Source organism: Podarcis muralis, chromosome 4 (genome assembly GCF_964188315.1).
Source record: "Podarcis muralis chromosome 4, rPodMur119.hap1.1, whole genome shotgun sequence".
Lineage (NCBI taxonomy): Eukaryota > Metazoa > Chordata > Lepidosauria > Squamata > Lacertidae > Podarcis > Podarcis muralis.
In genome coordinates, this window is record NC_135658.1 from 24,464,781 (window position 1) to 24,478,650 (window position 13,870).

The 13,870-nt window shown below is 43.4% G+C and overlaps 1 protein-coding gene across 5 annotated transcripts in view; it reads left to right on the forward strand.

Annotated features, from left to right (window-relative positions):
* PARP4 (poly(ADP-ribose) polymerase family member 4) overlaps nt 1-13,736 on the forward strand; it is a 48,381-nt gene extending 34,645 nt beyond the window's left edge. For 3 of the 5 annotated variants that reach the window (XM_077927066.1, XM_077927065.1, XM_077927067.1), the window contains 9 exons: nt 853-984; nt 1,172-1,237; nt 2,566-2,676; nt 4,398-4,622; nt 6,646-7,398; nt 7,698-7,802; nt 8,812-8,914; nt 10,098-10,227; nt 12,744-13,736. In XM_077927066.1, coding sequence (XP_077783192.1) covers nt 853-984; nt 1,172-1,237; nt 2,566-2,676; nt 4,398-4,622; nt 6,646-7,398; nt 7,698-7,802; nt 8,812-8,914; nt 10,098-10,227; nt 12,744-12,918 — 1,800 coding nt within the window. In that variant the 3' untranslated portion in view covers nt 12,919-13,736. The remainder of the gene's footprint in view (nt 1-852; nt 985-1,171; nt 1,238-2,565; nt 2,677-4,397; nt 4,623-6,645; nt 7,399-7,697; nt 7,803-8,811; nt 8,915-10,097; nt 10,228-12,743) is intronic. The other 2 variants (XM_077927068.1, XM_077927069.1) reach the window with 2 other exon arrangements.
* Nucleotides 13,737-13,870: the final 134 nt, after the last annotated feature.

The following is a 13,870-nucleotide window of genomic DNA, read 5'->3' on the forward strand; positions in this document are numbered from 1 at the left end:
CTGCTCCATCCCATTGCACAGAGGGACTGCTCACATCATTTGTGCCTGAGTGTGAAACACCAAACTTGCATGTTGCATCATCTGTGGGGTGAGGAGGCATCCTTCACCTGAAAGGAGCTCCACTCTGGGTTACGCATGGACCAATGCAAACTGGGGAAAACATTGCATGAGGGGGCTTCCTACAGCCAAGCAGAGCAGCACATAATGGAGAACATGCTGAATCTGCTTAAAGCAGGGGTGGCTAACCTGTGGCCCTCTAGATGTTGTTAGACTCCAACTTCCACCAGGCTCATCCAGCATAGCCAATGGTTAGGTATGGTAGTTCAACAACAACAACAACGTATTTATACCCCGCCCATCTGGCTGGGTTTCCCTAGCCACTCTGGACAGCTCCCAACAGAATATTTAAAATAGAATCAAACACTGAAAACTTCCCTAAACAGGGCTGCCTTCAGATGTCTTCTAAAAGTCAGATAGTTGTTTATTTCCTTGACATCTGGTGAAAGGGCATTCTACAGGGCAGGTGCCGCTACCAAGAAGGCCCTCTGCCTGGTTCCCTGTAACCTCACTACTTGCAGTGGGGGAACCACCAGAAGGCCCTCAGTGCTGGACCTCAATGTCCAGGCTGAACGATGGGGGTGGAGACGCTCCTTCAGGTATACAGGTTCCCCACCTCTGGCTTAAAGCTTCTATGTTTTTCTTCGGACTTCCCCATCCCAGTTCAGATTAATTCCAGTGTTCATTTTTGTATCTTGAAGCATGCACATTATTTTACGTAATTTATAACCTTGCTTTTTAATACTTATTTTTGCGGTGCTTTTTATTCATCCCCCCCCCCACTCCCATATTCAGGATACAAATGAAGACCAGACTGCTGATACTCTGGATGTTTTGGAACTTGTAGCCAAGAAGGATGTAGACATCTTACCCTACATGGAATATCAGTCAAAAGGACAGACGGCTCCTTGCGAGTCCCTAAGTTTTGTATGTATCCAACACTTTCTGGTCCTCTTCTCCCTTCATGCATTCCACTTTATGCATCTCATGAAGTGGTCTGTGGTCCTTGGCATGGTAAAATGCACTTTTCATTATTACTAATTTTGCTTTCTTCCCTATTTTATCTCATTCCCCACCACCTCTATATATGTGTGTGTATGTGTGTTTGTTCCAGTCATCAAGAGCCTCCATCGTTGAGGAGGAGGGAACAGGCATTGAGGAGGAGGTAATAGACTGTGAAGTATGTTGACAAAAAGATAAAATACTTGAAACCGCACTGTATGTTGGCCAGCCATTTTAATTAAGGTTGTTGTCTTTGCTTAATTGTATGAGGTTAAGGTTGGACTCTTACATGTCCTGACCTGTGAATTGCATTGAACTCAGTATTAAAATCCGTATTAATAAGTGTAATTATACTTAGCCACAACCTTGACATTTCATTAGACGAAAACAAGAGCTATACTTCAGTGGGGAAGGCGCATCTGATGGGTCAGTTGCCTCTTACTAACTTAGCGAACTGAAGTATCCCGTTTCATTTGCCTGTTCTGCGTTTGTTGATCTTCATTTGCAAATGTCTTGAACACTCAGACATTGGAATGTAATCTAATGAAATTAAAACAGTGGTAGCCAATGTGGTGCCCTCCAGATGTTTTGAACTCTCAACTCCCATCCGCCCCAGTCAGCATGGCCAGTGATCAGGGATGATGAAAGTTGTGATCCAAAATATATAGGTTGCACTACATTGGCTGGGTTGAAGACACTGTTCTGCATTTGAAATTCTAAGAGCTCTTCATCCTCCACAACTCTTTTCAAAGGTGGGGAAGGGGACACACTGTGGGAGAAATTGTGCCCCACTCCCAAGAAGTTGCTGTTTGCTCAGGGAGGAAAACTTTTACAGTGGTACCTTGGTTGTCAAATGGCTTGGCTCCCGAACGCCGCAAACCTGGCAGTAAGTGTTCTGGATTGCAAACATTTTTCGGAAGCCTAATGTCCGAAGTGGCTTCTGCTTGAGTGCAGGAAACTCCTGCAGCCAATTGGAAGTCATGCCTTGGTTTTCGAACTGTTTCAGGAGTCAAATGGACTCCTGGAACAGATTATGCTCGAGAACCAAGGTACCGCTGTACAGTGGTACAGTGGTACCTCAGGTTACATACGCTTCAGGTTACAGACTCCGCTAACCCAGTAATAATGCTTCAGGTTAAGAACTTTGCTTCAGGATGAGAACAGAAATCGTGCTCCGGCGGCGCAGCAGCAGCAGGAGGCCCCATTAGCTAAAGTGGTGCTTCAGGTTAAGAACAGTTTCAGGTTAAGAACGGACCTCCAGAACGAATTAAGTACTTAACCCGAGGTACCACTGTACTGACATTTGAGGGCATTTTTTTTGTCAAGGATATGGCATGGGGGGAGTTTTTTTTTAAGTTTTTTTTAAAAAAAAACCTTCTCCATGTATCACAGACTTGATCCCAACTATACTCCTGACATGTTTTATTATTAGTAGTAGAATAATCATTACTAATTATGGTTTCTTCTATTCTACCCCCCCCCCCACCTTTCCCCACCCATTTATAGGCGATGCTTGACTTTCATTTAGCAGAGGATTTTGGAGTTTATGAAGAATTGACTATTGATAAGGAAGAAATAGAATTTGTGGAGAAAACGAAAAAGAAACGCAGAAAAATGGTAAGGGAACTTGAGGTACATTGGTGCAAAAAATACAAGAAAAAACATAAGCAGTTTATGGGTCAGCCATTTTAATTAGAGCTGTTGCACACTTAGTGATTTTTAAAAATTCATTGCACAAGATTAAGGATGGAGTCTTATACATTCTGACCTTTGAGTCCCATTGAACTTAGTATTAAAATCCCTTTTAATAAGTGTAATAATTGATACAATCTTGGTGTTCATTAGACAAGATCAAGAACTAATCTAACATAACTCAAAGGCCTCATTGATTCACTTCTAGAAAGCATTTTTTCCAAGATGAAACTTTTCAGTTAAACCTGTGTCATGAAAACACTCGCAAGCTTCAGTTAATCATACGTTGCACACACAACTATTTGGAACATAGGAGCTGCCTCTGTTTCCTAAGAAGCCTATCTGTATCAGCGGAGACAAATACATGTGAGGATGTAGTTCTTTCTGGTGGGGAAACAAAGATTTTATCCATGCTGGTCCAGAACTAAGGTTTTCACTAAGTCAGCTTGAATTAAAATGGTAGCTCTACACAGCACAGTATAGAGCAGAGTTTCTGAAACTCAGGTCTGCAGCTGTTTTTAGACTACAGTTCCCATCATCCCTGACCACTGAGTCTTGCTAGCTAGGGATGATGAGAGTTGTAGTCCCAAAACAGCTGGAGATCCAAGTTTGGGAAGCTCTGGTATAGAGCTTTATTATCCGACAATGCCTTCCTCCATTGTCATGATCCATTCGTGTTTACTTAGAAGTAACTTTGCTGAATGGGCTCAATTAACGAATCAGTAACTTCCTGTGGCACTAGCATTAAAGCAATAAAAGTACTCAGTGCCTAGTCCCAGATTATATTATTTACAGTTTAGGTTGACTACAGATCTAGTATAGTTTTTTCCCTTTAAGTAAAAATGATTTTTAATGCTTGATGCCTATAGTTTATACCGTATTTTTCGCTCTATAGGGCGCACTGGACCATAGGGCGCACCTAGTTTTTTTGGGGGGGGAAATAAAGAAAATAAAATTATTCCCCCCCCCCAGCCCAAAAGAGCAAAGAAGCCAAGACAGCGAGCGGGATCTGCCCAAAGCCCGGGGCACGCTGCACAGCGCTCCCTGGGCTTCGGGATGCAGGCTGCTATCCACAAGCCTTTGGAGCCTGGTGGGAACTCCCGCCGGGCTCCCAAGGCTTACGGATATCTGCCTGAAGCCTGGGGCACGCTGCGCAGTGCTCCCCGGGCTTCGGGCTGCAGGCTGCTATCTGCAAGCCTTCAGAGCTCGGCGGGCACTCCCGCCACGCTCCAAAGACTTGCGGATAGCTTCCTGAAGCCTGGAGAGCGAGAGGGGTCGGTGCGCACCGACCCCTCTTGCTCTCCTCGCTTCAGCGAAAGCCTGCATTCGCTCCATATGATGCACACACATTTCCCCTTCATTTTTGGAGGGGAAAAAGTGCCTCCTATAGAGTGAAAAATACGGTATTTCCAGAATAAATCCTCTTAAGGAGGTTTCTTTCCGACAGATCATAGATTACTGTTGTTGTTGTTAAACCTATTAGTTGCTTGTCACCAAACAGCAAGTAATTTACATTGAAGAACATATGCATGAATACATCATAACGTAGAATGGGGGAAATTATATAAACATTGTGAATAGTGATATATAAAAACAATGTGTGTTTTCCCAGCTGTGAGACTAAAAGAATACATTTTACTCCGCAGAAGTCTGTGGTTTCCACGGCTGACCATGTGCCTGAAGCATTTCAAGATGAGAGCAGAGATGTGTCAGCTGTTCCTCCATTGCGGATGTCATTTCTTAAGAAGCAACCTAAGAAGGCAGTTCCACTTACTGAGGCAGAGAATTTGAGTATGTCACTGCCGGAGGAATTTACAGGTGGCACGCCGGCAGGTGACACGAGCAGTTGTCTTCTCAGTTCTGACTTGAAGGTAATCCCCAAAGCTGCCTAGCCGGGGCATATGCTAAGAGCATACCGCTTCCCCTGGGTCAGTACTACTTCACACAGGTGTCTTTTTTTGGAGGAAGAGGGCACTGGGCACTTAGAATACTTTTGTAATACTTGGTTTGTTTACACATATAGTAGAGCCAAAGCAGAGGCAGCCAGCATGTGTATGCCTGCCACACAGCCGATCCACTCCTTCACATCCAGTCCCCAGAGAAAGAGACCAAAAACTGCTTCCCTTTTTCCTTTATGCGCGCTCGCACACACACACACACACACACACACACACACAGTTGTTTCTGGGCATTCATAGCTTCTCCATCTCAAACATTCCAAGGTGATCAAGAAACTGTTTCTTCACAATGCGCTCTCAGAAAAGACACATCCACCGGCTGTGCTGAACTTCCAAGAAATATTAACATTATTTGGTGTGCGTTTCTAAAATTCCTCTAAGGAAATTCTCTTCAGACAGAAATTCTGAGGATCTTTTTGACCACTTGTATGACTCAGTGGGAGGCACATCTAAACACTGAGGGGATTCAAAAACAGATTTTCAAGGGTTTTGAATGATAATTTAGCGAAAACATAACATGTGTCATTAGTTAAAGCTAAAGGACCGCTGGAAGGTTAAATCTAGTCAAAGGCGACTATGGGGTTGCGGCGCTAATCTCGCTTTCAGGTTGAGAGAGTCAGCGTTTGTCCACAGACAGCTTTCTCGGTCATGTGGCCAGCATGACTGAACTGCTTCTGGCAGAATGGAGTGCCATGACGGAAGCCAGAGCGCACGGAAACACTGTTTACATTCCCGCTGCATTTATCTATACTCACTTGCGCGCTTTCGAACTGCTAGGTAGGCAGGAGCTGGGACAGAGCAACAGGAGCTCACCCCGTTGTGCAGATTCAAACTGCCAACCTTCTGATCGGCAAGCCCAAGAGGCTCAGTGGTTTAGACCAGAGCGCCACCCACATCCCTTATAACGTGTGTGAACCATATTTGAGTCTAAATGAATTGATTTTTCTTCATAGTTGAGTGATACTTCCATACCTGACATCATGTCTGAATTAGCAGATGAGATTTCTTCTCTAGTAAACTTAACGAACAGAGCCTCCCGATTTCTCTCCCCTCACTGTTCGGCAGCTGCATTGCCATTAGCTGACATATCTCGTCCCAATCCCAGTTCGGATTTGCAGGTAATTCTGAAAGCCTCCTATGTGGAATGCACACCGCTTTCCCAAGCAGCGAGAAATTCCAGGGGCAGCCGTGCTATTTGGATACCTACAGCATTTTTGTAATATTTGGATTGTTTACAAATATAGAAGTGGAGCACACAAGTGGAGGCAACTGGTATATGCTGTCCTGCCATGCAGCTGATCTACCCCTTCGCATCCAGTCCCCAGAGAGAGATACCACCAATTGCCTTCAGATCACAGCTAACTCTGCTTCTTCCCCTTGCAAAACTTTCCGTTATGCATAAACACACACGCACACACACTGTTGGGTGAGCCCCCTTTTCCAAGCATTGCTTGCTTTTCCCACCCCAAATGTTCAAGAAGGATTAAGAAACCGCTGAACCACTAGGAAACATTCTTCTGTTAAATCCCAAGTTATGATCGGGGAATACTCCAAGGCAAGGGTGGCTTGTGCATGGCCCTCCAGATGTTGCTGTGCTACAAGTCCCATCATTTTTGACTGTTTACCATGCTGGGTGGTGGGAGTCTACTGATATCTCGTAGCCACTGGTTAGACACCCCTGCTGCCATGCAATCCCATTAGACAGCAATCTCTCAACAATCCAATAAGGTCCTTTGAGGAAGTTCTCCCAAGGCAGACATTCCGGGGATTTTTTTTAATCAGTTGTACAACTTGGTGGGAGGCATACCTTAACATTACAAGAGTTTGTGTGAAGGGTTTCAGAAGCAGATTTTTCAAGGCTGTGGAAGTTAATGTAGGAAAATCAGAATGTGTGTGAACCAAATTTGAGTCTAAAATAACAACTTTTACTCCATAGGTGCCTTCTCCTCCTGTTGCTGGCAGCAAGCTTCAAGGTAGCTCCTTAGGCTTCGGTCTTGGAATCCAAAATAGTGCTCCGATAAGCACCCTTCCTCCATCGCCTCCTATTCCTCTATATGGGAACATCCACACGTTTGGATCACCTGCAACTGATCTGTATGGTTCTGCTTTTGGATCACCTACTTTTGGATTACCTGCAGCTGTTCAGTTTGGTTCACAGGCAGTCCCCCAAGCTCCAATAGGCACTGCTTCACCACTGCCGCCTCTACCTGGAGGCATCCCCAACACGTTGGCTTTTGGGTCATCTGCAGCTGGTCTGTTTGGTTCTACTTCCAGTCCCAGTTTGGGTTCACAGGCAATTCCCCAAGCTCCGATAAGCACCGCTGCTGCTGCTCCACCACCACCTCTGCCTAGAGGCAGCCTCAACATGTTTGCTTCGGGATCACCTGCAACTGGTCCGTTTGGTTCTATTTTTGGATCACCTGCAACTGGTTCGTTTGATTCACAGGCAATCCCCCAAGCCTTTAGCTTGAGGAAATTTGATATGCTTCAACAGAAGGATCCATTTCCACTTCCAGCGCTTCCACCTAAAAGAGCGTTTGCTCCTCTTAAGCTTTCTCTAGGACATGGAAAAGCATTTGCGCAAGGAAGTGCACAGGAGTCGGTCAGCCCTCTTCGCAGAGTGCCAGAAATGCAGCGCTCAAAGGTAACCTCTGAGGCTTCTCACAAGATGCACTATAGCTTGCAGGGGGTAAGATGTCTTTAACTATTTTTAAAACTGTATGTTAATTGTAATCCACCCTGGGACATTCTGGTGAAGGTTGGGTGATTTTGTGTGTGTGTGTGTGTGTGTGTGTGTACACACAGTATATATGCTTATCTGTTCTTATTGCTTCTCTAGCCTATACTACTATTTTTGATGGAGCACCTACCCTTAGAGAGCAGGGCTTTTAGATGTGCTGGGTTAGGTTGTGATTCTTCACATCCCTTGAGGACTAGCTCTGGGGAATATTTTTCACTCTACACTGTTGTCTGTCTCTCTCTTTAAAGGATGCTCTCCTGGAGATGCACAAAATGAAAAAGGGTCAATCATTTCCTGCACAGAAGCCACTAAGGGTTGTATCCTGGCCTCAACTCTTTAAACTCCAGAATCAGGTATGCACCTTCTTTTTTTCCTCTAGCTGTTGCAAGAAAAAGAGGGGGGGGGGGACACAGACAAATGGAGCTTACCCTTGGGTGTACCCAGGAGGAGCAAAGGAGGCAGTCCCCCCCCCCCCCGATAAAGTAAAACAATAGAAGTACTTAACTAACTGACCAATCACGTCGGCTCTGCCCCCCTAACAAAAGTCCTGCCCCCCCAAAAAAAATCCTGGTTACGCCCATGACTTTACCATTATTTTGCAGAAACAGAGGGCCTATCCCTCTGATACTGTGGGGAAGGGACATTTTGACAAATAGAGTTTGTTGTTGCAGCTTTATGATTATCTTTATATTTTATTGATTTACATTTGTGAGCTGCCCAGAGAGGATACCATTGATCGGGTGGTATGGAAATTCCTAAATGAAGCAGAATTTTATTTATGTATTTGCATATCCTAGATGCCTCAGTACACAGGTTCTTCGGGCGTCAGGCAAATTAGACATTAAAATGAAAATGAAACATAGCATAGAATAACAGAAAGAAATTCAGAGTAAGATCTCACAGAAAACACAAAGTATAACCAGGGAGGAAACTTTGGGTCTCTTCGTATGTTAATGATTGAGGTGGGCAACCTAAAACCCTGAGGGCTGCACACAATATTTGGCCTAATTTCATGCAGATGGAAAGAAAGGCAAAAACAGGGAGAAAGCAAAAACAGAAAAGGGGCATCTCACCCCATCTCTGGTTCTGGCCCTGCCCACTCTTGGCGTGCAGCCTTAAACAGATTACCCCCAGGGAAATGCAGCCCTATCCAGAAGACAAATTTTCCACTTCTGTTACATGAGAAACCTTACCTTTTTTGCCCATTTGTGCCTCACCTGTGTTGAAGAGGCTGCCTGCTTTCTTTTTTTATAGAGCCATTCATTACATGTGTTTATTTTCCTTAAAAAAAAGAAAAGAATAGCTTTCACACAACAATTCTCCTCTTCCCCCATTTTTTTTTTCTATGAATGTGTTTTCCAGGATGGTTTTTGGCAGCTGATCCCTGAGCTTGGGACTCTTCTGGATTTCGATGTGGATTATTTTGTCAATGTTTCACTTTCAAAAAAGGGAATTAATTCACTTGGTAAATCCCATTTTACTTCCTTTATACAGTGTACTCAAACTTCTGAAATGCTTATTCCCACTGTGAAAGTATTGTGAAAAGTCGGTAATGACTAACTTAAAGCCAATTGTTTTCAGTGGAACCTAGGCATAGTATTTATAAAGTTCATATACAGCTACCCAGAGTGGTTTTTGTGGCACGCTGGCAACAGCTGTCCTACAAAAGTTATCATGAACAAAAAAGAAAAAGGTTATTGCTGTTGTTTGCTTTATGGCTGTATACAGACTTCTTTCTGCTTCTGCAGCAGGGCAAGATGAGGAAACTGTGGGCCTGCCACTCAACAACAGTAAATGATCCAGTGGGAATCAAATTTTTGTATATATAATTAGACATTCTGGTTTTCAGAAATACTATTTACAGCTATAATAAAAGCTCAATGGAATGGATTTGGGAGCGAGGGTGTCATGGAATTCTACTCAATATGATCCAGAGCAGAACTCCCAATGTATAGTTAGCGGAGTAAAAACTTAAACATGTTGCGGGATTCCCCAAAAATTGACCAGAGGCAATTATATTTCATCCAGCAGAGCTTTACTGCTACTGAAGGCAAATGAGCATAATGGTGACAAATCCAATACATTCAGGATTAGGATTGGCACTGTCCATAAGAAATCCAGTTGCAGCAGACTTAACTTAATCTTACAATGACTTATAATAAGACTAAACCTTCACACTAAGCATATTATGTACAGAACGCCACACCAGAAGGAAGAGAGATAGAAAGAGAAACCCAGGCTCCTTCTGGCCTTATTATTATAGTCAGCACGACCTTGACTGAAAGAGATAACAGAACCAGTTTAAGACAGCTGTACTCAGCTGCTTTGAAGGAATAACCCAAATATCATGAATTTTCTGCTTGTTTCTTTCAACCAGAGAAGCTTCCAGAACCCTCTTGAATTAATTAGAATAGGAAATATCTCTACACATCAGATCAATACTTTCTGTACTAAGAAATGCAAACTGGCAGAGGGAATCCATGCACTCTTAGGGGGGAAAACTTTGATACTCAAGTTTTAGATATTCAGGGTACCACCAGTCTGCTTGACAACAGCACTAACACTTTAGTTAGGAGTACTTTTAAGAATTAATTCTTCAATATGAAACATAGACAGTTAAATGCTACTGCTTGTTTCTATTCATCCAGGCCCCAAAGGAAAAGAGAAGCTGTTGCGGTTGATTGCTACACTTCTGGTGCTACAGGTTATACGTTTCAAGCAACTGGAAGGCCTCGTCTTCAGATCTTTAACAACACTGAATGACTCTCCCCCATCGTGGTACGTTTTGTAAGCGGACTTAACATTTCAGGCAACTCTTCTCTAAAAGCTAAAGCGTTTAAATCAGTTGTAAGCATTAATCCGTAGTACTAGGACTTCCTTGAGTCAAAGCAAACTGAGGTTGTAAACACGGGGGGCTGGGGACCACTGAGACTTGTAGGTGGAAGTCAGGGAGACCAGAAACCATTGATAGGTAGAGCCACTCTGACTGCCTTTAAGTAAAGCAGGAAAGATGGCGAATGGCTGAGGGCAGGCAGGTTGGTGCTCCATTTGCCCTCCTCTGGTTGTAAAACACATATTCAGGGGGATGTTTCAGGATATGAGACTCCAAGCAGGTGACATCTGAGTGCAGCTTAAACAGTAGCTTGAATTTCAAATAATAATAACTTGTTTAATATGAAACTTTAGGCTTTGGAAAAGAGGACTGACCACGTCCAACATTAGGAGAAGGCTAAGATGGAAAGATTGAGGGCACAAGGAGAAGGGAGCGACAGAGGACGAGATGTTGGATAGTGTTTTCGAGGTTACCAGCATGAGTTTGACCAAACTGCGGGAGGTAGTGGAGGACAGAGGTGCCTGGCGTGCTCTGGTCCATGGGGTCACGAAGAGTCGGACACGACTAAACGACTAAACAACAACAACAAAGTTCATCAAGGGGATGCGGGTGGCGCTGTGGGTTAAACCACAGAGCCTAGGACTTGCCAATCAGAAGGTCGGTGGTTCGAATCCCCGGGACAGGGTGAGCTCCCGTTGCTCGGTCCCTGCTCCTGCCAACCTAGTAGTTCGAAAGCACGTCAAAGTGCAAGTAGATAAATAGGTACCGCTCCGGCGGGAAAGTAAACGGCGTTTCCATGCACTGCTCTGGTTCGCCAGAAGCGGCTTAGTCATGCTGGCCACATGACCCGGAAGCTGTACGCCAGCTCCCTCGGCCAATAAAGCGAGATGAGTGCCGCAACCCCAGAGTCGGTCATGACTGGACCTTATGGTCAGGGGCCCCTTTACCTTTACCTAAGTTCATCAAGAGGTTCTAACCACCCAGTCTGTAACTAAATCCATTTCAAATGCTAACTTTAGAGATAAACCTTCTACCTGGGTTGACACCATTGTAAAAACTTCAAAATGGGACCAGCGGCGCTTCCCACATAGCTGGCCCAATTAGCAGAGAAACGTAGCTTTCCAGTGTGAAGGATACCCAGGCTGAGCTCAGAGAGAGAAGATGCAAATAAATCACAGATTTCCAGCTTCAGACAGAAAAGTAGTTTTGCTGGCAATCATAAAAAGCATGAACGTTACAAACACTATTTACAAAGAGATCATTGCTTCTGCCTCTCCAGGCAGAGGTCTCATTACATCCAGCCAGTTTGATGGCTCAGATCAGACTCCTTAAAAGAGTTCTCACTGTCACTACCCAGAAGCTGCACATGCCCAGATTACCTCCTTCTTTGACCTTGTAGCTGTCCAAGCTAGCAGCATCCGGAAACTAGCTTCTCACAGATAACAGCAACACAGAATGTTCTTGCTTTCTGAGAACGAATGACACCAACCCCCAACAGATACCCATTCCCTGTATCATTGGGGGACTGTAGCAAGTTTTTATTCTTAGGTTTTCCTGAATTACAGTTTGTTGTAATTAGTTTGTGGTATAGATATGTAAGGGTACTCGCAATCCAATGGAAACCTCCACATAAATCTCACTGGAATAAGTTACAGGTAGATAGCCGTAGTCGAAACAAAATAAAAAAGTTCCTTCCAGTAGCACCTTAGAGACCAACTAAGTTTGTTATTGATATGAGCTTTCGTGCGTAGTGCGTATCTGAAGAAGTGTGCGTGCACACAAAAGCCCATACCAATAACAAACTTAGTTGGTCTCTAAGGTGCTACTGGAAGGATTTTTTTCCTTTTGTTTCACTGGAATAAAAGAGGCTTAGGAATGTCAGTAGCTGCCTTACACAGATCAGATCATTGGTCCATCTAGCTCAGTATTTTCTAAGCTGATTGATAAGGAGCTTTTCAGAGTTTGTCAGAAATCTTTTCCAGCTGTATTTGAAGATGTGAGGCATCGAACCTGGGATCTTTTGCATGCAAGGCATGTGCTTTGCTACCACCGAACCCATGGCCCTTCATGCGTACAAATCTGTACAATGTTGATTTCAGATGCCCTCTTTGTTTTAATGAAGGAAGAATCGGTAAAGTTGGTGGGAGTCTTCTAGGCCATCTAGTTCAACCCCCTCCTTGATGTGAAGAATCCAGAACTAGAGCATCCAACCTCCAATTGAAAGCCTCTACCAAGGAAAACCTGCCAACTAGGCAATTGGTTCTATTTTCAGACTGGTCTGTTAATTGATTTTTCCTAATGTGGAGCCAGAATCTATGCAATTGTAGTCACAGGGCCCATGAGATAGAGTCCTGTCCTCTATGGACAGCAGAACAAGTCTTTTCCCTCTTGACGCTATGGTCAAGCTGCTGTTTCATTTCGACACAATCATTTCATTCATTCCTTTCTCCGCTGTTCACAGGGCATTTGAACCTGTAAAGAAAGCAGTTGAGTGGGCAAGGAGAACTGAACGAGAATTTCCAGCAATTTGCCAGCGTCTTGATCTGGGGAAAGACTGGGATTTTGCCACGAAGAAGCTGCTGCATATTGAAGAGATTGGGATCGGCATCACTGTTGTTTCCCCACCTCGTATCTAGTCAGACTAGCAGAAAAATGGCACCATCATCTATTTGCTTGTCTCTAATCATAATATGTTGATTTTATCTGATTAAGATTTTGGTTTTCTATCTATGTATTTGATCATGGAACTTTGATACTCCAGATTGTAACCAAGAATATAAAACACCAAAAAAATAGTATGCAGTAAATATTATGACCTGTTTTCTCAGTGTTCATTTTGGGTTGGGGTTCATTTTGTTTTATAAAATGGTTGTTTTCTGTTTTAGGAGATATTCTGACCAGGAGGTTCAGTACTATTCATGTCAAAAGTTTAGCTGATGAACCTGGTAGTTATGGGGAAGTGAAATATAAAGATTGACAAGCAAAATGGTGGGGCAGAAGCTTCAACAAGTTTGTGGGAATGGAAACTGTTTGGAGATTGACTGCGTAGTATTTATTTTTTTTAACAGGTTTCCATCAGTGTAACAGATTCAATGAAAATGTTCCCGAATCTTATTGCCTCTGGTAGTTAATGCTGGCGAAAGAATGAATGCCACATAGTAGCTAAGTATAAAGCAGAAAAAGGTTCCTCCAGCCATAAGCTGATAAAGAAAGTGCTATCAGAGTGGATGAAAGAATGTATTGGGATAGTTTGCATTTAGTTTGGATTTGTAAACACTGTCTCTTTAAAAATTAATAAGTAATCATTATAGACACATTAGCCCAACAGTTATTTTCTGAACTAAATCAATACATCTACTCAGCACAAATATTTTTCTGTGTAAACAACCATTCTGATAATTTTTCAAATATAATTGCACCTGATGAAAATAAACTGCGCTAAGCTGCTCAGTAACTATCCAGCCTTCTTTTCTACCTGCAAATCATGGGAATTTATTTGCTACTTTGTTTTTGTGAAGATTCAGCTAGGAAAAGCAATGCTGGAATGGGGAAAAGGAAAATGGTCCAGTGCATAGGTTCCTATATTCC